This window comes from Pan troglodytes, chromosome 9 (assembly GCF_028858775.2).
Source record: "Pan troglodytes isolate AG18354 chromosome 9, NHGRI_mPanTro3-v2.0_pri, whole genome shotgun sequence".
Taxonomy (NCBI): Eukaryota; Metazoa; Chordata; class Mammalia; order Primates; family Hominidae; genus Pan; species Pan troglodytes.
Genome location: NC_072407.2, coordinates 35,721,025 through 35,744,021, shown reverse-complemented (window position 1 = coordinate 35,744,021; position 22,997 = coordinate 35,721,025). Strand labels below are relative to the sequence as shown.

Sequence of the window (22,997 nt, the reverse complement as noted above, 5' to 3'; positions counted from 1 at the left end):
TGGTGGATAAGCTTTTTGATGTGCTGCTGGATTCAGTTTGCCAGTATTTTATTGAGGATTTTTGCAACAATGTTCATCAAGGATATTGGTCAAAATTCTTTTTTTGTTGTGTCTCTGCCAGGCTTTGGTATCAGGATGATGCTGGCCTCATAAAATGAGTTAGGGAGAATTCCCTCTTTTTCTATTGATTGGAATAGTTTCAGAAGGAATAGTACCAGCTCCTCCTTGTACCTCTGGTAGAATTCGGCTGTGAATCCATCTGATCCTGAGCTTTTTTTTGGTTGGTAAGCTATTGATTATTGCCTCAATTTCAGAGCCTGTTATTGGTCTATTCAGAGATTCAACTTCTTCCTGGTTTAGTCTTGGGTGGATGTACGTGTTGAGGAATTTATCCATTTCTTCCAGATTTTCTAGTTTATTTGCATAGAGTTGTTTATAGTATTCTCTGATGGTAGTTTGTATTTCTGTGGGATCGGTGGTGATACCCCCTTTATCATTTTTTATTGTGCCTATTTGATTCTTCTCTCTTTTCTTCTTTATTGGTCTTGCTAGTGGTCTACCAATTTTGTTGATCTTTTCAAAAAACCAGCTCCTGGACTCATTAATTTTTTGAAGGGTTTTTTGTGTCTCTATTTCCTTCAGTTCTGCTCTAAGTTATTTCTTGCCTTCTGCTAGCTTTTGAATGTGTTTGCTCTTGCTTTTCTAGCTCTTTGTGATGTTAGGGTGTCAATTTTAGATCTTTCCTGCTTTCTTTTGTGGGCATTTAGTGCTATAAATTTCCCTCTACACACTGCTTTGAATGTGTCCCAGAGATTCTGGTATGTTGTGTCTTTGTTCTCGTTGGTTTCAAAGAACATCTTTATTTCTGCCTTCATTTTGTTATGTACCCAGTAGTCATTCAGGAGCAGGTTGTTCAGTTTCCATGTAGTTGAGCGGCTTTGAGTGAGTTTCTTAATCCTGAGTTCTAGTTTTATTGCACTGTGGTCTGAGAGACAGTTTGTTATAATTTATGTTCTTTTACATTTGCTAAGGAATGCTTTACTTCCAACTATGTGGTCAATTTTGGAGTAGGTGTGGTGTGGTGCTGAAAAGAATGTATATTCTGTTGATTTGGGGTGGAGAGTTCTGTAGATTTCTATTAGGTCCACTTGGTGCAGAGCTGAGTTCAATTCCTGGGTATCCTTGTTAACTTTCTGTCTCGCTGATCTGTCTAATGTTGATAGTGGGGTGTTAAAGTCTCCCATTATTATTGTGTGGGAGTCTAAGTCTCTTTGTAGGTCACTAAGGACTTGCTTTATGAATCTGGGTGCTCCTGTATTGGGAACATATATATTTGGGATAGTTAGCTCTTCTTGTTGAATTGATCCCTTTACCACTATGTAATGGTCTTGTCTCTTTTGGTCTTTGTTGGTTTAAAGTCTGTTTTATCAGAGAGTAGGATTGCAACCCCTGCCTTTTTTTGTTTTCCATTTGCTTGGTAGATCTTCCTCCACCCCTTTATTTTGAGCCTATGTGTGTCTCTGCATGTGAGATGGGTTTCCTGAATACGGCACACTGATGGGTCTTGACTCTTTATCCATTTTGCCAGTCTGTGTCTTTTAATTGTAGCATTTAGCCCATTTACATTTAAAGTTAATATTATTATGTGTGAATTTGATCCTGTCATTATGATGTTAGCTGGTTATTTTGCTTGATAGTTGATGCAGTTTCTTCCTAGCCTTGATGGTCTTTACAATTTGGCATGTTTTTGCAGTGGCTGGTACCGGTTGATCCTTTCCATGTTTAGTGCTTCCTTCAGGAGCTCTTTTAGGGCAGGCCTGGTGGTGACAAAATCTCTCAGCATTTGTTTGTTTGTAAAGTATTTTATTTCTCCTTCACTTATGAAGCTTAGTTTGGCTGGATATGAGATTCTGGGTTGAAAATTCTTTTCTTTAAGAATGTTGAATATTGGCCCCCACTCTCTTCTGGCTTGTAGAGTTTCTGCAGAGAGATCAGCCGTTAGTCTGATGGGCTTCCCTTTGTGGGTAACCCGACCTTTCTCTCTGGCTGCCCTTAACATTTTTTCCTTCATTTCAACTTTGATGAATCTGACAATTATGTGTCTTGAGACATACTGCTCTTCTCAAGAGCAGTATGCTCTTGAGAGAGCAACTGCTCTTCTCAAGGAGTATCTTTGTGGCTTTCTCTGTATTTCCTGAATTTGAATGATGGCCTGCCTTGCTAGATTGGGGAAGTTCTCCTGGATAATATCCTGCAGAGTGTTTTCCAACTTGGTTCCATTCTCACCGTCACTTACAGGTACACCAATCAGACGTAGTTTTGGTCTTTTCACATAGTCCCATATTTCTTGTAGGCTTTGTTTGTTTCTTTTTATTCTTTTCTCTCTAAACTTTTCTTCTCGCTTCATTTCATTCATTTCATCTTCCATCACTGATACCCTTTCTTCCAGTTGATCGCATCGGCTACTGAGGCTTCTGCATTCGTCATGTAGCTCTTGTGCCTTGGTTTTCAGCTCTATTAGGTCCTTTAAGGACTTTTCTGCATTGGTTAGTCTAGTTATCCATTCATCTCATTTTTTTTCAAAGCTTTTAACTTCTTTGCCATTGGTTCGAATTTCCTCCTGTAGCTCGGAGTAGTTTGATCGTCTGAAGCCTTCTTCTCTCAACTCGTCAGAGTCATTCTCTGTCCAGCTTTGTTCCGTTGCTGGTGAGGAGCTGCGTTCCTTTGCAGAAGGAGAGGCGCTGTGATTTTTAGAGTTTCCAGTTTTTCTGCTCTGTTTTATTCCCATCTTTGTGGTTTTATCTACCTTTGGTCTTTGATGATGGTGACGTACAGATGGGTTTTTGGTGTGGACATCCTTTCTGTTTGTTAGTTTTCCTTCTAACAGACAGGACCCTCAGCTGTAGGTCTGTTGGAGTTTGCTAGAGGTCCACTCCAGACCCTGTTTGCCTGGGTATCAGCAGCGGTGGCTGCAGAACAGCGGATATTGGTGAACTGCAGATGCTGCTGTCTGATAGTTCCTCTGGAAGTTTTGTCTCAGAGGAGTACCCGGCCGTGTGAGGTGTCAGTCCGCCCCTACTGGGGGGTGTCTCCCAGTTAGGCTACTCGGGGGTCAGGGACCCACTTGAGGAGACAGTCTGCCCATTCTCAGATCTCAAGCTGCGTGCTGGGAGAACCACTGCTCTCTTCAAAGCTGTCAGACAGGGACATTTAAGTCTGCAGAGGTTACTGCTGTCTTTTTGTTTGTCTGTGCCCTGCCCCCAGAGGTGGAGCCTACAGAGGCAGGCAGGCCTCCTTTAGCTCTGGTGGGCTCCACCCAGTTCCAGCTTACCGGCTGCTTTGTTTACCTAATCAAACAACTAACTCGGCAATGGCGGGCGCCCCTCCCCTAGCCTCGCTGCTGCCTTGCAGTTTGATCTCGGACTGCTGTGCTAGCAATGAGCGAGACTCCGTGGGCGTAGGACCCTCCGAGACATGTACGGGATATAATCTCCTGGTGTGCCATTTTTTAAGCCCATTGGAAAAGTGCAGTATTAGGGTGGGAGTGACCCGATTTTCCAGGTGCCATCTGTCACCGCTTTCTTTGACTAGGAAAGGGAATTCCCTGACCCCTTGCACTTCCCGGGTGAGGTGATGCCTCGCCCTGCTTCGGATCACTCACGGTGCACTGCACCCACTGTCCTGCACCTACTGTCTGGCACTCCCCAGTGAGATGAACCTGGTACCTCAGTTGGAAATGCAGAAATCACCCGTCTTCTGCATCACTCACGCTGGGAGCTGTAGACCGGAGCTGTTCCTATTTGGCCATCTTGGCTCCTCCCCCAAATTTGTTTTATTAAAAGAAATAAAGATCATCAACCTCAAATTCTGTTTTCCTGTTTCACATTTGTTGGCAGTATAGAAACTACTGAAGTTGCTGAAAATGCATCATAAACTAAAGCAATACTCATATTCTATTCAACTCAACTATGAGTAACATTTCGATAATATTAATATCTGCTTATGCAAAAGTTAGGAACAGCCCAGCCTGCCTCTATTATTCAGGCACCACAGACTTAATTGCATCTAAATGATTCAGGATAAAACACACATCAAACTGTTTTGCTGAAACCAACTTATGTAGTTGAACAGTTATTGTGTACTATTAAACAGTTGGCACATTTCACATCTTTGGCATGTAAAAGCCAATTGGGTGTAGACTTATGTTGTTTAAATGATGCCAATGTGTACTTCTCACCTTCTTAAATATATCAAAATTCCTTAGCATGCCAAACAAAATCTATCCTCTGGGACTAAAATGTGCCAGCAGTTGAATGGTACATGGAAGCATTACTGGAAAAACTTGAGAGGAGAAAAAACCCTTTTCCCTGTAACAGACTAAGGTCTCATAAGTGAAAATGAATTACAGCTCTGGAAATTATCTGACGAACTCTAGGCCTGACAGCCAAACCAGATAATTCAGTACAAATTTTAAAATGATTGCTATATAGTTTTTTCAACTGTATAACCTCTGACTATAAAACTACCTTTCTTAAAGCTTCTCTTGGCAACCGTGTTTGCTGATTTAAAGCTTCAGAGCAAAGCATGTCTATGAATTTAGAGAGAAAAAAATTTCTCGATTATCATCTTCAGAATTGGAGTGATGGCAGTAATGCTTAAGCAAATGGGGACTCTATGAGTAAATATTCTGGTAAATATGTTCTGTACATAAGAAATAAATGGAAAGGTTGATGCCAGTAATGGAAATTATGGACTTGCTTGTGGTCTGACAATTGTGTGCTTGCTTTGTGTTTGAGAGGAGGTTTAGTGTGTAATAAACATAACCTAAGATATTTGTAGGTAAACATATGGTATATGAATATCACTACTTATTGGTATTTTAAACTTGGTCTTTTAAAACTCATGCATTTCACACTTTTAAAATAATGGCGATATAGCATGAATCTTAACATGAGATTATTATTACCAAAATAAAAATCCTAACTATAAAGAGTACTAGATTGTACTTTAAAGTTTTTCACTATTAATAACCTTACACACCAACAAGAAACACTGGAAGAAGTATTCTGAAATTATTGTACATGTCAAGGAAACAAATTCCATAGCGTGTCTACCATGGGAAAATCATACTTGAAATAGCCCTAAGACAGAACAAATCACAAATAAGAAGTGCTATACAACATAGACCCATAGTGAAGAAAACAATTCCTCTGACATCCATAATAAATATCAATCTCACACTTTGAAAATGAACATATAAGCAGACTTAGTAAAAGCTGCATTTCAATTAATTATAGTCATGTATAGTTTCCAGAAATGTTTAGTCTTAGAGAATTTTAATTGTGTCACTACACTTTTATTGGTTTTGTCTTTTTCAATACAAATCTGTCTCATCCTAACATTCCCCATTTGTCATGAGAATATTGGTGTATGAGATCAAAATAGCTAGATTTCTCTTTTAAAAAAATTGGGGTAAAAAACACATAACATGAGATCTACACTCTTAATGACTTTTTAGGTGTGCAGCATAGTATTGTGAACTATAGCTACAATGTTGTACACAGATCTCTAGAACTTATGCAATTGCATGACTGAAACTTTATACTCATTGAACAGCAATGCCTCATTTTCCCTCCTTTCAGTCTCTGGCTACTACTATTTTATTTTCTGCTTTTGACTGTTTGACTGTTTTAAATGCTCATATATGTAGAATCATGCAATATTTGCCTTTCTGTGACTGGCTTATTTTATTTAGCATAATGTCCTCAAGATTCATCCAGGCTGCAGAATATGTTATAATTTCTTTTTTTTTTTTTTGAGACAAGGTCTCACTCTGTTGTCCAGGCTATAGTACAGTGGCACGATCTCCGCTCACCGAGACCTCGACCCCCAGGCTCAGGCTCAAGCAATCCTCCCACCTCCACCTCCCCCGGAGCTGAGACTATAGGCACATTCCACCATGCTCGGCAAACTTTTGTATTTTTTGTAGAGATGAGGTTTTGCCATGTTGCCCAGGCTTGTTTCGAACTCGTAGCCTCAAGCAATCCACCTGCTTTAGCCCCCCAGTGTGCTGGGATTATAGGCGTTGGCCACTATGCCTGGCTTTTCTGTTTTTTATTTTTATTTATTCATTTATTTTTTTTGAGACAGGATCTCACTCTGTTCCCCAGGCTGGAGTACAGTGGTGTAATCACAGCTCACTGCAGCCTTGAACCACGGCCCAAGCAATTCTTCCACCTCAGCCTCCTGAGTAGCTGGGACTACAGGCATGCATCACCATGCCTGGCTAAGTATTAATTTTTTTTTTTTTTTTTGGTAGAGATGGGGTTTTGCCATGTTGCCCAGAATGATCTCGAACTCCTGGCTCAAGCAATCTTCCTGTCTTGGTCTCCCAAAGTGCTGGAATTACAGGCTTGAGCCACCGTGCCTGGCTGGATTTCCTTCTTTATTAAGGCTGGATAATATTTCATTATACATATATACCACATTTATCTGTTGATGGACATTCAGGTTCCTCTCACCTCTTGGCTATTATGGATAATGTTGCTATGAACATGGCAGTGTAAAATATCTCTTCAAGATCCTGGTTTCAATTCTTTTGCATAAATAGCCAGAAGTAGAATTGCTGCATCATATGTAAATTCTATTTAATTTTTTGAGGAACCTCCACACTGTTTTCCACAGTGGCTATACATTTTACATTTCCACCAATAATGCACAAGAGTTACAATCCCTGTCAACACTTATTTTCCAGGTGTGAGATAATCTTATTATGATTTTGATTTGCATTTCCTCCTTGACTATTGTGATTCTGAGTTTTTCCTATACGTTTTGGCCATTTGTATGTCTTCTTTGAAGAAATGTTGATTCAAGTCCTTTGCCCATTTTTGAATTGGGTTATTTATCTGTTTGTTGTTATTCAGTTATAGGCGTTTTCTATATATTTTGGATGTTAATCCCTTAACAGATATATGGTTTACAGATTTGCAAGTATTTTCTCCCAGTCTGTAGGCCACCTTAATTGCTTCCTTTGTGGTGTAGAAGCTTTTATTTTTTATTTTTATTTTATTTTATTATTATTATACTTTAAGTTTTAGGGTACATGTGCACAATGTGCAGGTTTGTTACATACGTATACATGTGCCATGTTGGTGTGCTGCGCTCATTAACTCGTCATTTAGCATTAGGTATATCTCCTAATGCTATCCCTCCCCACTCCCCCTACCCCACAACAGGCCCCAGTGTGTGATGTTCCCCTTCCTGTCTCCATGTGTTCTCATAGTTCAATTCCCACCTATGAGTGAGAACATGCAGTGTTTGGTTTTTTGTCCTTGCAATAGTTTGCTGAGAATGATGGTTTCCAGCTTCATCCATGTCTCTACAAAGGACATGAACTCATCATTTTTTTATGACTGCATAGTATTCCATGATGTATATGTGCCATATTTTCTTAATCCAGTCTATCATTGTTGGACATTTGGGTTGGTTCCAAGTCTTTGCTATTGTGAATAGTGCTGCAATAAACATACGTGTGCATGTGTCTTTATAGCAGCATGATTTGTAATCCTTTAGGTATATACCCAGTAATGGGACGGCTGGGTCAAATGGTATTTCTAGTTCTAGATCCCTAAGGAATCGCCACACTGACTTCCACAATGGTTGAACTAGTTTACAGTCCCATCAACAGTGTAAAAGTGTTCCTATTTCTCCACATCCTCTCCAGCACCTGACTTTTTAATGATCGCCATTCTAACTGGTGTGAGATGGTATCTCATTGTGGTTTTGATTTGCATTTCTCTGATGGCCAGTGATGATGAGCATTTTTTCATGTGTCTTCTGGCTGCATAAATGTCTTCTTTTGAGAAGTGTCTGTTCAGATCCTTTGCCCACTTTTTGATGAGGTTGTTTATTTTTTTCTTGTAAATTTGTTTGAGTTCATTGTAGACTCTGTATATTAGCCCTTTGTCAGATAAGCAGGTTGCAAAAATTTTCTCCCATTCTCTAGGCTGCCTGTTCACTCTGATGGTAGTTTCTTTTGCTGTGCAGAAGTTCTTTAGTTTAATTAGATCCCATTTGTCAATTTTGGCTTTTGTTGCCATTGCTTTTGGTGTTTTAGACATGAAGTCCTTGCCCAGGCCTATGTCTTGAATGGTATTACCTAGGTTTTTTTCTAGGGTTTTTATGGTTTTAGGTCTACCACGTAAGTCTTTAATCCATCGTGAATTAATTTTTGTATAAGGTGTAAGGAAGGGGTCCAGTTTCAGCTTTCTACATATGGCTAGCAAGTTTTCCCAGCACCATTTATTAAATAGGGAATCCTTTCCCCATTGTTTGTTTTTCTCAGGTTTGTCAAAGATTAGATAGTTGTAGATATGCGTCTTTATTTCTGAGGGCTCTGTTCTGTTCCATTGGTCTATAGCTCTGTTTTGGTACCAGTACCATGCTGTTTTGGTTACTGTAGCCTTGTAGTATAGTTTGAAGTCAGGTAGCGTGATGCCTCCAGCTTTGTTATTTTGGCTTAGGATTGACTTGGCAATGCGGGCTCTTTTTTGGTTCCATATGAACTTTAAAGTAGTTTTTTCCAATTCTGTGAAGAAAGTCATTGGTAGCTTGATGGGGATGGCATTGAATCTATAAATTACCTTGGGCAGTATGGCCATTTTCACAATATTGATTCTTCCTACCCATGAGCATGGAATGTTCTTCCATTTGTTTTTATCCTCTTTTATTTCATTGAGCAGTGGTTTGTAGTTCTCCTTGAAGAGGTCCTCCATATCTCTTGTAAGTTGGATTCCTAGGTATTTTATTCTCTTTGAAGCAATTGTGAATGGGAGTTCACTTATGATTTGGCTCTCTGTTTGTCTGTTAATGGTGTATAAGAATGCTTGTGATTTTTGTACATTGATTTTGTATCCTGAGACTTTGCTGAAGTTGCTTATCAGCTTAAGGAGATTTTGGGCTGAGACGATGGGCTTTTCTAGATATACAATCATGTCATCTGCAAACAGGGACAATTTGACTTCCTCTTTTCTTAGTTGAATGCCCTGTATTTCCTTCTCTTGCCTGATTGCCCTGGCCAGAACTTCCAACATTATGTTGAATAGGAGTGGTGAGAGAGGGCATCCCTGCTTGTGCCAGCTTTCAAAGGGAATGAGAAGCTTTTATTTTTTAAAGTACTACTTGTTTACTTTTGCTTTTGTTACCTGTGCTTTTCACGTCATATCCAAGATCAATGTCATACAGCTTTTCTCTTATATTTTCTTCTAGGTGTTTTAAACAGTTTCAGGTCATATGGTTAAGTCTTTAATCCATTTTGAGTTTATTTTTCTATATGGTGTAAGATGAGGATCCAATCTCTTTTTTGTGTGTGCGTGTGTTTTTTTTTTTGCCAATGGATATCCAGTTTTCCCAACACCATTTGTTGAAAACACTACCGTTTCCTCATTGTGTATTCTTGGCACCTTTGTCAAAAGTCAGTTCACCATACAGTTGTGCATTTATTTCTGGGCTGTGTATTCTTTTCTATTGGTCTATATGTATGTCTTTATGCCAGTATTATACTGTTTTGATTACTGTAGCTTTGTAATATGTTTCAAAATCAGGACATGTGAAGACTCCAACTTTGTTCTTCTTTCTCATGATTGTATTGGCTATTTTAGGTCCTTTGTGATTCCATATGAATTTTAGATTTTTCTATTTCTGTAAAAAATACCACTGGGCTTCCCATAGGGATTGCATTGAACGTGTAGATTGTTCTGGGTACTATGAACATTTTAACAATATCAAGTCTTCCAATCTATGAACACAGTATTTCTTTCCATTTGTTTATGTCTGCTTTAATTTCTTGTAGCAGTGTTTTATAGTTTTCAGTGTACAATACTTTTGCCTTCTTGGTGAAGTTTTTTCCTAAGTATTTTATTCATGTTTATGCCTTGTAAATGAAATTGTTTTCTTTCTTAATTTTCCTTTTGACTGTTTAGTGCTAGTGTACAGAAACACAACTAAGTTTTCCTTGTTGTCTTTTCAATCCAGCAACTTTGCTGAATTCATTTATTAGTTCTAGCAGTTTTTTAAATGGAATCTTTAGGGTTTTCTACATATAAGATGTCATCTTAAACAGACAGCATTTTGCTTCCTTTTTGATATGGATGCCTTTAATTTCTTTCTATTGCCTAGTTGTTCTGGCTAGGGCTTCCAGTACTACGTTCGATAGAAGTGGCAAGAATGGGCATCCTTGCCTTGTTCCTGATCTTAGAGGAAAAGCTTTCAGTTTTTCACCATACAGTATGTTAGCTGTGGGCTTCTCATATATGGTCTTTATTATGTTGCTATAATTTCTTTTCATTCCTAGGTTCTGTTTTTATCATGAAAGTGTGCTGACTTTTGTCAAATACTTTTTTGGGGGCATATATTAAGATGATCATGCGCTTTTTCATCCCTCAATCTGTTAATGTGATGTATCAAATTCAATAATGTTCTTATGTTGAGCCATCCTTGCATCCCAGGGATAAATTCCATTTGGTATGATGTATGATTCTTTTACTGTGTTGTTGAATTTGATTTGCTAGGTTTTTTGTTGAAGATTTTTGCATCTATCTTCATCACAGATAGTGGCCTACAGTTTTATTTTCTTGTGGTGTTTTTAATCTGGCTTTCCTATCAGAGTAATGCTGGCCTCATAAAATGAATCTGGATGTGCTCCCTACTCTTCAATTTTTTGTAAGAGTTTGAGAAGAATTGGCATTAATTCTTTTTTAAACGTTTGGTAGAATTCACCAGTGAAGCCATCTGGTCCTGAGATTTTCTTTGCTGGAAGATTTTTAATTACTGCTTCAATAGCCTTATTAATTATATTTTGTTTAGGCTTTAAAATTCTTCATTATTTACCATTCATAGTCTTGGTAGACTATAGACTTCTAGGAATTTATCCATTGTTTTCCACATGATCCAATTTGTTGACTTATAATTGTTCACAATAATCTCTTTTAATCCTTTTTACTTCTGTACAGTCAGTTGTAATGTCTCCTCTTTCATTTCTTTTCCTTTTCTTTTTTTTTTTTTTTTGAGATGGAGTCTCACTCTGTCACCCAGGCAGGAGTGCAGTGGCATGATCTTGGCTCACTGCAACCTCCACCTTCCAGGTTTCAGCAATTCTCCTGCCTCAGCCTCTGGAGTAGCTGGGAGTACAGGTGTATGCCACCACTCCTGGCTAGGTTTTTGTATTTTTAGTAGAGATGGGGTTTCACCATGTTGGCCAGGCTGGTCTTGAACTCCTGACCTCAAGTGATCCACCCGCCTCAGCCTCCCAAATTGCTGAGATTACAGGTGTGGGCCACCATGCCCATTTTAATCTTCTTAAATTTGTTAAGACTTATTTTGTGACCTAACTTGTGATCTGTTTTGAAGAATGTCCTATGTGTGCATGAGAAGAATGTATATTCTGCAGCTGTTGGGTATGGTGTTTTGTATGTCTGTTAGATACATTTGGTCTGTAGTGTTGTTCAAGTCCTCTGTTTCCTTACCAAGCTTCTGTCTCTTCTATTATTTAAAGTGGGGTATGAAATCTCCTACTATTATTGTCTTGCTGCATATTTCTCCCTTCAGTTCTGTCACTGTTTGCTTCATCTATTTGGGTGCTCTGATGCTGGGTACATTTATATAACAATTTACAATTGTTATATCTTCCTGGTGAATTATCCCTCTTATCATTATGTAATGTCCTTCTTTGTCTCTTGTGTCAGTTTTTGACAAAAAGTATATTTTGTGTGATAAAAGTATGGCTACTCCTACTCTATTTTGGTTTCCATTTGCATGAAGTATCTTTTTCCATCCCTCTTCTTTCAGCTGATGTGTCCCCTTAAATCTAAGTGAATCTCTTGTAGACAGCATATAGTTGGATCTTATTTTTAAAACTCATTCAGCCACTCTGTGTCTTTTGCTTAGGCAGTTTAATCCATTTACATTTAAAGTAATTTTGAATAGAGAGGAAGTTACCATTGCCATTTTGTTGTTTTCTGTCTTATCCTCTCTTGCAGTTTTCCTTTCTGTTTTAATTTATTTTTATTTTTTTTTAGTGACATGCTTTGATTCCTTTATCATTTTCTTTTGTATCTTCTAAAGGTATTTTCTTTGTGGTTACCATGGGGCTAACACAAAACATTTTACAGTTATAACAAAATATTTTAAGCTGATAACAACTTAACCTCAAGTGCATACAGAAACTATTCTATCACTACCCCCACCCACTTTATATTATTTATGTCACAAAGTAGATCTTGTTATACTGTGTATCCATTTGCATATTTTTATAGTTATAGATACTCTACTTTTATTTAAATTCTATAGAATTAAAAGTGATTTATATACTACTATTACAGTGTTACAGTATTCTGTATTTGTCTATATATTTACCTTTATCAGCAAGCTTTATACTTCCCTGTTCGTGTTACTGTTTAGTGTCTTTTCATTTCAACTTGAAGGACTCCCTTTAGCCTTTCTTGGATGGCAGGTCTAGTGGTGATGAACTCCCACAGCTTCTGAATATCTAGGAGAGTCTTTATTGCTCCATTTTTGAAGAATAGTTTTGCCAGAGATACTATTCTTTGTTGGCAATTTTTTTTTCATTCAGCACTTTGAATATATTATCCCATTCTCATATTGCCTCCAAAGTTTCTGCTATGAAATCCACTGATAGTCTTATGAAGTTTCCCTTGTTTGTGATGATTCACTTTTCTTTTGTTGTTTCAAAATTCTGTCTTTTATTTCTGACAGTTTGATTATAATGTGTCTTAGTGTTGACTTCATTGGATTCATCTTCTTTGGGATCCACTGGGCTTCTTGAATTTGGATATAATTTCCAGCCCCAGATTTGGGGAGTTGTTTCCACTATTTCTTTAAAGAAGGTTTCTGCCTCCTTTTTTCTCTCTTCTTCACAGACTACACACACACACACACACACATACACACACCTGCTTAATGGTGTACCATAAGTCCCCTAGGTTTTCTTCATTCTTTTTTTCTTTTTGCTTCTCTGACTGGATAATTTCAAATGATCTGTCTTCAAGTTTGTTGGTTCTTTCTTCAGCTTGATCAAGTCTGCTGTTGAACCCTCTAGTGAATTTTTAAAAGTTTAGTTATTGCACTCTTCAGCTCCAAACTTTGTTTGGTTCTTTTATATTTTCTATTTCTTTGTTGAAATACTCATTTTGTTCACACATAGTTTCTCTGAGTTTGATTAACATATTTATGATGGTTACCTTGAATTCTTTGTCAAGCAATTCACATACCTGTTTTTTAAGGGTTTGTTTCTGGAAATTTATTTTGCTCCTTTGATTGGCCTATTTCCCTGTTTCTTCACGTTCTTATAACTTTGTGTTGGTATCTACACATTTGACAAAGTAACCACCTCTCTCAGTTTTTTCAGACTGGCTTTGTACAGAGAAAGACTTTTGCCAATCAGCCTGATTAGAGGTTCTGGGAGTCTTTCAAGCTTTTTCTCTGATGTGTCTTCTCTAAACTTGTGTGTTTAGATTTTTGCTTAGATTTGCTGGCTTCTTTTTTTTTTCAGGAGCTTGTAATCTCTTGCTCCCTCTGATTCCTCTGATATACTGAAGGTCTTCTAAAGCAGCAGGACATCACCCAGCTCTTTTTTGTTCTCAGTGACCCCCAGGAATCTAGAATATGCTGGGTCCTGTCAGTGTCCTATGTCAGGCTAGAAGGAATTCAGCCCCTTGGGCAGCACCCTAAAATGCTAGAATGTTGAACACATGCTCCATTCTTCTCTTTCCCCTTGAGATAGAGCTAACCAAGTTGTATTTTCCTGTGTCTGCTATACTGCAGTTTCTGGAGCAGTAGCACACTGCCAAGCTCTTGCTCTCAGTGCCCTAATGCATCTAGAGTATGCCAGGCCGTGTCAGTGCTCTGAGAGAGATGACACAGAAGCCAGTCCCTTGGGCAGCTCCCCTCAGAAGTCAGAATGTTGGATGTTTATGGTCCAGTCTTCTCTGTCCATGGAGAAGCTTGGAGCTGAGAGTTTCCTTCTGCATGATGATGTTCCCTCCAAAATTCATGTTAAAATGTAATCCCCAATACAACAATATTAAGAGGTGTGGCCTTTAGGAGGTGATTAAGTCATGAGGACTTGCCTTTATGAATGGAATCTGAGGTTGAAGGGAGTGCGTTCTTGCTCTTCTGCTCCTTCCACCATGTGAGAACACCTAGACAGGCCTTCACCAGACACTGAACCTGTTGGTGCCTTGATCTTGGAATTCCCAGCCACCAAGATTGTGAGAAATAAATGTCTATTGTTTATAAATTACCCAGGTCTGTGGCATTTTGTTATAGTAGCACAAATGGACTAAAACACCTCCTGATTGACTCGGAGTATGCAAGGACAATGGTGAGAGGGTGCAATGAATTTTCCTGTTGGCTTACAGTGGCTAATTTTGCACTTGCCTGGGGTGTGGGAGTATCCTAACTGGTTTCTGGATTTCTCACAAAGGGAACTGGTCTATGTTTTGGTGTTGAATTGGTATTTCCACAGAAGGAAAGAATGTCTGGGGATTCCTATTCTACAATCTCGCAGATGTCACTACTAGACTTTTCTTAAGTTGGCTTCCTTAATAACACAATCTCACTGATTAATAGCCACTAAATTATATGAAGAATAAGTCTCAGCCAAACTAATGGTGCTGTAGTCAATGTGGCTGAATTATACGTAGACAAGCTAGAAGAGAACAAGCATTTTTGGAAAAAGCTTTCATTCAAGCTGTGTCACACACTCATACTGATAACCAATTTTATAATTAATAAGCCAACTGGTTGTTTGATGAAAATGGCTGGGTGTATAAGGATGGCAATCAGTTTTTGGAGTATAGTAGCAAATGGGTTAATTTATTAAACAGCTGAAGCATTTATGCATACAGAAAGCCCCAAAGCTTTCCCACTAATACAGATTACCATGAGAACCAAACAAAAGGGTGTTAGAAGCGTTTAACAACAAAAATGTTTTTTTGAGATCTGAAGTCTAATTTCTAGTATGTCAGTATTGGTATCTATTATTATTTTTATTACACATTATGCCACTAGTGACATTTTATATTTAATTCCCAAAATGATTATTTGCCTATTATTTCATTTTATTTTTGTATCATCCCCATGAGGTAGAGCCTGAGGAAATGGGCCAATATATATTTTTATTGCTAAGTTAGTACATAGATACTAATTGCGGAAACAATCTGTTCAGAGACCATAGAGCTTTGGTACTGATTGTTATTATGGTTTAGTACAGCCATTATAACTTACAGTAGACATCCTACCTCATAAAACATTTTGAAATATACTACACGTATAACTTTCTTAGCCCTTAAAAATGAACAAGCACATTTTAAAATGAGCTACAATTACAATATTCTGTTTCACTAGTTTAAAACCTTTCTTTTGGATTTGATTTTTCTTTGAAATTTGGAAGAGAAAGAGAGCCAGGAATACCTTAGAATTTTCTCCTCTAGCTAATAAGACTATTTTGTGCTTTAATATAAATGAATTTATTCTATAATTTCTATCTATTATGAAACAATTCAAATAGAAAGCTCAATATGCCTTCCTAAGATTCATGGTGTAATTTATCCCGAGGCAAGGAGATCACACTGTACCCTTTCAACCTAACTTTAATTTTGGTTTCCAAACAATATATATCTCTTTCAAGGTTAAAAGCACTGAAAGTACACATGAACACTAAGGAAAATCTTAAAATTTCCTGAAATGCATTAGCTATCCTATTTATATAACAAATATCTTGTTTGTTTATGATGATCTACATCATTAATCCAGATAAATAAACGTTGAAGTGAAGGGAGCTGGGTTTGCTGTGTTGTCTATTGCCCAGCAACCAATGGTTACAACTGTTTTTCAGCAGAGCACTGCTGCAAAGACTTAGAGCTTCTGCAGCATATGCTACTTTGTGTATCTATATAGATACAGGCAGGAAAGCCTAAGAACTCATACTTACTATTGGTTAGCTGGGTAAATTTGGGGTATTACTTTTTAAAAATCTTACTTCCCTAAAACATTTATGTTTGTCACAGTTAGGGTACTAGGTACACAGAAGCTTTCTAATAGTATCTATATACTTGAAATACTTAATTTTTTGACAAAAGCATAAATGTCTACCAAGTTAATTCTATGCTTTTATTCTTTAAAGGACATTTTTATGAACTTTGAAAAAATTATAACAGTAATATATGCTTATAATAAATATAATGTAAAATACTATATGTATACAAGAAAAACTAAAAATGCCCTTCCTATTCTTAATTCCCTAGCTCCATCCTCTGAGGTAACAACCCTTCAATAGATTACGTATTCTTCAACCTAGCATATCCTTATTAATGATATAAAGCAAATAGCTTTTAAAACCTATAATCATCTTTATTCTATTGTTGGAGATTATTTCTCTTATAAGTTTTGTTTATATGCTTTTTTTGGGAAATAATATAATGGCAGTATTTCATGCTTGATGTAAAGTAACAGGCACTTTATTTTTGAGATAGATGAGCCTCTTTAAATTGAAAAACATACTTGTAGGTCTATGCATAAGATACTGCTTATCATCTCTGCCAACAAATCTGCTATTCAACAGATGTGCACTTAGAGTATCTATTCTGAATGCTTGATGGTATGCAGTGTTTGTGCTACAAAGAAGCTGAAGATACATGCTCTTTCTGTCATCAACCTGTCCTATGGCTGTGGTAAGTTACTACCTTTCTGAGTCTCAGTTTCTTCATTATTCAATAATTCTTCATTATTCGAGCAGTTATTATGTGAAACAATAATAATAGATAATGGGCATATTTCCTACCTTCACCATCAGAGCTTACTAGTCTTTGATATTCTTTAGTGGATACAGTGAAAAGTATAAAGACAAGATAGACACATTTACTATGTTCACTGACATTAATAAATGTTTGGAAGGGAGGGAGTCATGTCCAAGAGTAAGCGAACACAGTAGCTTCTGTGGCTTGGCCCTCTTAGCAGTTTGGAATAATTTACAAACAAAGGAAATGTCCTTTTGACATTCAATAAAAGTGGTAACCTTATCTTCTATTCTTTAAGGAGAAGTGCTATATTAGAAAGAACATGAGACCTGATTCTCCCAAGTCCTCCTTCTCCCATAAACTACCTAGTCTGAGCCAATAAATCAAGATCTCAAATTCTTTTATGTATAAAAAATAATTAATATCAAATCAAACACATTTTTAGTTAGCAGTTACTATGTGAAGCAATATAACAAATGAGACACAGCTTTCCTCATTAGTCTCCCAAATAAAAACTCTACATATGTTCACTTTAAAGTTAAAAAAAAAAACTGTAAAAATAAAGTTCTTTTTCTTTTGAGCCCAAAGCTGAGGACACTGATACTGTCCATAGATAGTGATGTTTCTTAAGGCTACATTCCCAGAGATGACTATAAAATTATGAAATTTGAGCTACTTATTCTTGGCCTTTTATTATAAAAATATATTTCATTTTGAAAATGAGACAAGGCCAAGTGTTAAAAGATATAGCTCAAGCTTAGGCAGTTCAAGAACTATTTCCTACTCAGAAACAGAGTTCATTATAAATTATGTTTCTGTTTATTGTTTATTATAGAAAAACATAATATTAACATGCAAACCAATACATCAATCAATTCATATTGTATAATTAATCCAGTGGTTCCCCAAGTGTATTTCTTGGAACACTGGTACTGTATGATGGGACTTACATAAAAGACGGTTCTATAATCAAATAATTGTTAAAAATGCTGGGCTAAACAAGGTAATGTGGTGTTTTCTTTTCCATTAGGATTCCCCTTTTTTTTTTCTTTTTGGCCACTGCCCCTTCATTAGGATTTCTATGTTACCTTACAAATTTTAAGTAGAGACCATATTATGCTGAGTTTCCTCAGCATATTTGACCAGAGAATTTTTTGTTGATTTGTAGCATCTGATAGAATTAGCGTTACACAGCAGGCATTTGGAACATGCTGGCATATCCTCTCCTGTAAGATTAGTTACCAAAAATCACAAGTGATCCCAATATTGCTTACAGTCTCCCTTTTCATGTGTTCCCCTGTATCCTTGCCCCTTTATTTCTTCCTTTTTAAATTGCTATAATACCAGTTCCCTGGTCTCCTTCCCTCCACCCTCTTCTGTACCTTGTCTAACAGTGAACTTCCCCAAATTTCCATTTCCCACAGCTCACTCTGCTGAAAAGCCTTTCTACTGTACTCATGGTTTATAGTCTTCAATTCTGTCCTTGATAACCCCTTGATCTGATGTTCCCAGCCTGCTTTTCTGATCTTATAGCCTGTATTTTCATTAGAAAAAAAGCTTACTCACTTTCCCCAAATCTGTTCCTCAGTTTTCCAGATCTCAACCTCTGTTTACATTCTCCTCTGAGATTATCTTTCCTCAATCCTATTCATTTTGCCAAAGTCTATCTGATATACCACCCTCCTTTGTTAAGCATTCTGAGAATCTTAGCCTTTTCTGAAAAGGTAAGGAAACTGACATGTAAAAAATTTTTTTACTGTGTGTCAAGAATTTCTCAAGAACTTGACGCTGCATCAAAAATTACTCCTTCTATCAGCATATAAATATAACGGCATGGGGAGTAGTTGCTTACAGGATGGACCCATCCCTGGCAACAATAGAGACTAAGCAATGCCCAAAGTGAGGCTTCAGCAATTGGACCCAGATACCCTCTAAGGGCGGAAGAGGTATACCCACTACCACAGCCATGGCTCCAACTTAAGAAGTTTCAGGAAGGAATGGCAAGAGTTATGAGGTAACTTGTCTGTGTGGGAAATACAGTGCTTGTGGTGAAAAGATTTTATTTTGTGAAGCTGGTTTCAAAAGTGCTGGGTGGGGCTCCAAGAGACAAACTCAAAGTCTGGCCAAGCTTGCAAGATGAAAAGATTGGCACTCCATTCTCCAGTGAACATCAGTCTAGGCAGAGAATGTGCTTATCTGCCCCTGTTCCTGTCAAGCAAGGCAGGGAGAACTAGAGAGAAATGGCAGGGCAGAGAGAAGGGGTGGTGGTGGAGCAGCTTGCATGACCATGGTCTGGCCTGGCAAGGATGTAGGAAATTCCTGTGGGACAAGCAGGATGAGTTTCACTTGCTGAGTTCAGTTTGCTGGTGTTCTACCCAAGATGATGACCTGCCTGGCAAGGGGAATCCATCAGCAAGAGGCTGGTGAGGCACACCACTGTGGGCAGGAGAGGAGATGTAACAATTGCTGTACCCCGACATCAGAAAGTATGATGTGGATGCCTCAGAGGTAGTCAGAGAAGCAGTCATAATGAACAGCAGACTCTTGAGAGGGCAGCTGTGTAAAGAAACATATGCCTATTCCCACTCTTTCTCCCCTGGCCCAACGAATTGGAGGAACCAGGTCTTGCAAAGAGGAGGGAGAACCACAATCTTTGAACCAGATTTTGCTCTCTAATTCCTTCAACATCTCAAATAGTGAGGATCCTCATTGAAGTCTGCATTGGGAAAAAAGCAGAGGAGATTTTAAACTACATTTGGGATTAAAATTTTAAACAACACTGAATTTTAATAAACAAGTGACCCCAAAGCTGCAGAATAACACAAAGATACATGTAAGGGACAGGAAAAGATTTTACAAAGCACACTTGAAAGCCACAATAAGAACAAATCAAACTGTTTAATGTGTATGTTTCCTGAGTTGAGATGCCTCAATAAACTGGTAAAACCTGTTGGCCATGGCTCTTATTTCATGCTTTTGTATGGTGACATCCTACACTCTGGAGTGAAAGAAAGACTGTGGAAGAAGTAAGTCATGGCCTCTGGCCTGGTCACTTGCAAATCCACAAATAAAGTTAATGAGAATTATTAGGATCTGTCTTGTTGGTGATTTGAAGGCACTGGAGTCAAGGAATTACACGGCTTATTATCTTTAAATTCTTCTATTTTGGAGACATGGCTTTAGACAAGTTGGTCCAGCAATGCCTCCATTATAATTAGTTAATATTTTATAACAGCAGTTTCAATTAAAACAGTGATTTCATAATTACAACTATGATTAAAATGAAAAGGTTGCAGTCAATGTTAGTTTTTATATAAAGAAACATGAAATCACCTTTGATCAGGGAGACAAGAAGAAAATAAAGCCAGCAGTAAGATGTTGGTTGACACGCCCTTTCTTCCCACATCCTTCCTCTTCCCAGTCCAGTCTTCTAGAGGGGCCTAAGCATGCACTAACAATATAAGAGGGGCCTGGTAACTTCCTTTCCACTTCCTTGACCAGGACAAACTGATGGGAAACCCAGTTCTGTCATTAATTAGCTACATAACCTCGGGCTGGGCAATGTGGGGGTAGAGGTGAGGATTAGAGTAGCCATCTATAGAAAGTTTTAAAATGTCACAATTTTTGAAGTATCCATAAATCCCCTTTGCTTTACATTTAATATCTCCAGGCCTTTGACATAGACAACCCTACTTATTTTATAGTTGCATTTAGTGTTCTAACTAGATGAAGGAGACAGCCTATTCACTCAAGGTACCTGCAACCAATTAGGATTTTATCTTCTAGAAATTTGCTTTAAGACAAAGCCTCGAACACTGTACAGTGTTTATAAATGTGATCTGCTTTTTCAGTGCATAAATAAGTTATTTGCTCCTTTTTCAGTTCTCCTATAAGAATCTTTTGGAGGCGGACTGTCAGGGTTTGAATCCTCCATGTGCCCTTTACCACACAGTGATCTTGGGTATCAGTTACTTCAGCTGTAAAATGGGGATAATGATGGCATATACATTAAGGTCTTTGAGGATTAATGAGTTAATACATGTAAAGTGCTTAGAACAATGTCTGGCATAATACATATTAGCCATTATTTTATTGTAGGTAGATTGGGTCTATCCAGCAGGTGGGTCCAGCTTCTTTGGCATCACACAGAAAACTGTGCTTCGAAGGGTCCTGTGTTTGGGGTTTAATGTTCTGTGTTTGCTGTCATGAAATTCCTAATGATTTCATTATTGAATTTATGTTTTGTAAGTGAAGTTTGTGGGAACAATGAAGTATGTGTGGACCCGGGGGAGTGGGTGGCGGGGGGCGGGGGTGGTGTTGGTTACTATGCAGTCCCTGTCCCCTGGCCTCTAGGATGGGTAGTCCATACCTGCTCTGCCATATGCTGGGGCTTCAGCCCTCACAGGATTCCCAGTCTCCTTTCTCCTTCCTTAGTGACTAGTGACTGCTATCACTTTCTGCCTCATTCAGGGCCTAGTTGAGGGTGTAAAAAGGATTAGGGTTGACCCATGGCATCTTGAGATGGGACATGGAGACAGTTGTCCTGCCCTAAACTGGCAGTGCCTCAGGACTTTGGTGGGTGACTGGGCAGGGGTAAGCTTCTTGCCACCTCTCATCCAGGTACCTACCACATTCCAGCATGGAGGCTGCAAAAGCCTTCCAGAGAGGGCTGGGGCAGCGGGCCTGTGGGAGGGTGATGCCTGGCTCGACTTCCCCACTTCTGGTGACCACAGCCCATCAGCTCAGTGGCTGGCAAGAGCAAAAACCTGATACCTAATGGGCTGCTTGTGTCCCAAGTTGTGGGGTGAGACCCACAGGGTCCTGTGAAGTCTGTGCTGAGTATCCCTGTGCCTGAAGGAGCATGACCTTAATTAGCAAATAAATACAGCAATACAGGTAGAGAAAGGGGGAGAGAGAAAGAGAAAGAGAGAGAGACAGAGAGAGAGAGAGAGAGAGAAGAGACACCTTGGGAGAAAGGGGAAAAGTTCATATTTTAGTATTTTTAATGGCAAGTTTTCTGGTTTTTTGAACCACAGGACCCACATTTTCATTTTCACTGGGCCCTGAAAATTATGTAGTCATTCTGTCTGCAAGGCTTACTTTCTTCCACAGAAGGGTTTTACAACTTTTACTAGGCATTTTCACTGAGAAGTCACAGATGATTGATTATTAAACTATCTGAATATAGACAATGTCAATTGTAAGCATCATATGTAAATTTTAAAATGTATAACTAATTTAAAAAACTCATACTAGCTCAATATTTCCAAGATTACCATTCTCTTTATTCCACATAGTGGAAATTAAGTACTGACTCCTCCTTCCTGAATTCTCAAGTCTTAATCATTTGTGTTTTGGACAAAAGAATAAACATTGGAAACAGACAACAACAGCAACAAAAATAATATATTAAGAGTTTTCTGTGGGAAGTTTTCTCTTACTTCCAATGGCCAGGTTGGATAGACGTGTTTTTATCTGAGGAACATTGCAATTATTTAATATTTGAAATATTATGTATGTTTAATAATGATATAAAGTACCATTAAGTTACAATTTTTCACCCAAAATATCAATCAGTATTTTCCACAACAAATATTGTGGAAGCTGCTGGCCACAGGGCTGTGTATTAGGCTGCTGTGGGAACATAATAAAAGCGAGGAAGGCACTGGAGAGGGCCACAGCATCGGTCAGGGAGTAAGTAGTAAAGGTGAACTCATTACCATTACAACAAGTTATAAGTTATTGCCAATTATTTAAATTATAAAGATGGTAAGATCAAGCCTAAAAAGTACATAGAAACAAAATAAACGTATTGTGGAGCCTATGAATTGTACACATTTTTAGTTTGGTAACGTTTTGTTTTTTTCAGTTCAATATCATTTTTAATTGAACCATTTTATCTGAGAAATGATTTGCTCATTTATATTTTCCAATTGATTAATGTCCCCAGGGTCCTGCCAAATTTGAATCTGCTACCCCCAAAATTCCCCACAAGACCTGCCACTGCTTCAGAAGTGTGCTGAATGAAAGAAGGCAAATCCAGATTCCAGCTGAGCAGTCAGGAAGCATCATCATGGGTTGAATGAAAAATCAGGAGTTGAATACACAGTTTTAGAAAGGATATTAAAAAAAAAAAGCCAAGACAGTTAAAAATTCTAACAAACCAAAATCAGTGTTGTGATA

At 38.1% G+C, this 22,997-nt stretch overlaps 1 protein-coding gene across 6 annotated transcripts in view; it reads right to left on the bottom strand.

Moving 5' to 3' along the window:
- Window positions 1-22,997, bottom strand: part of ELP4 (elongator acetyltransferase complex subunit 4) — a 274,173-nt gene that overhangs the window by 39,254 nt on the left and 211,922 nt on the right. The window contains exon 10 of one of the 6 annotated variants that reach the window (XM_063783967.1): window positions 17,869-19,530. The exons of 4 other annotated variants lie outside the window; for them this stretch is intronic. In XM_063783967.1, coding sequence (XP_063640037.1) covers window positions 19,504-19,530 — 27 coding nt within the window. In that variant the 3' untranslated portion in view covers window positions 17,869-19,503. Of the gene's footprint in view, window positions 1-17,868; window positions 19,531-22,997 lie in introns of those variants that run through there. One more of the 6 variants, XM_063783966.1, reaches the window with a different exon arrangement.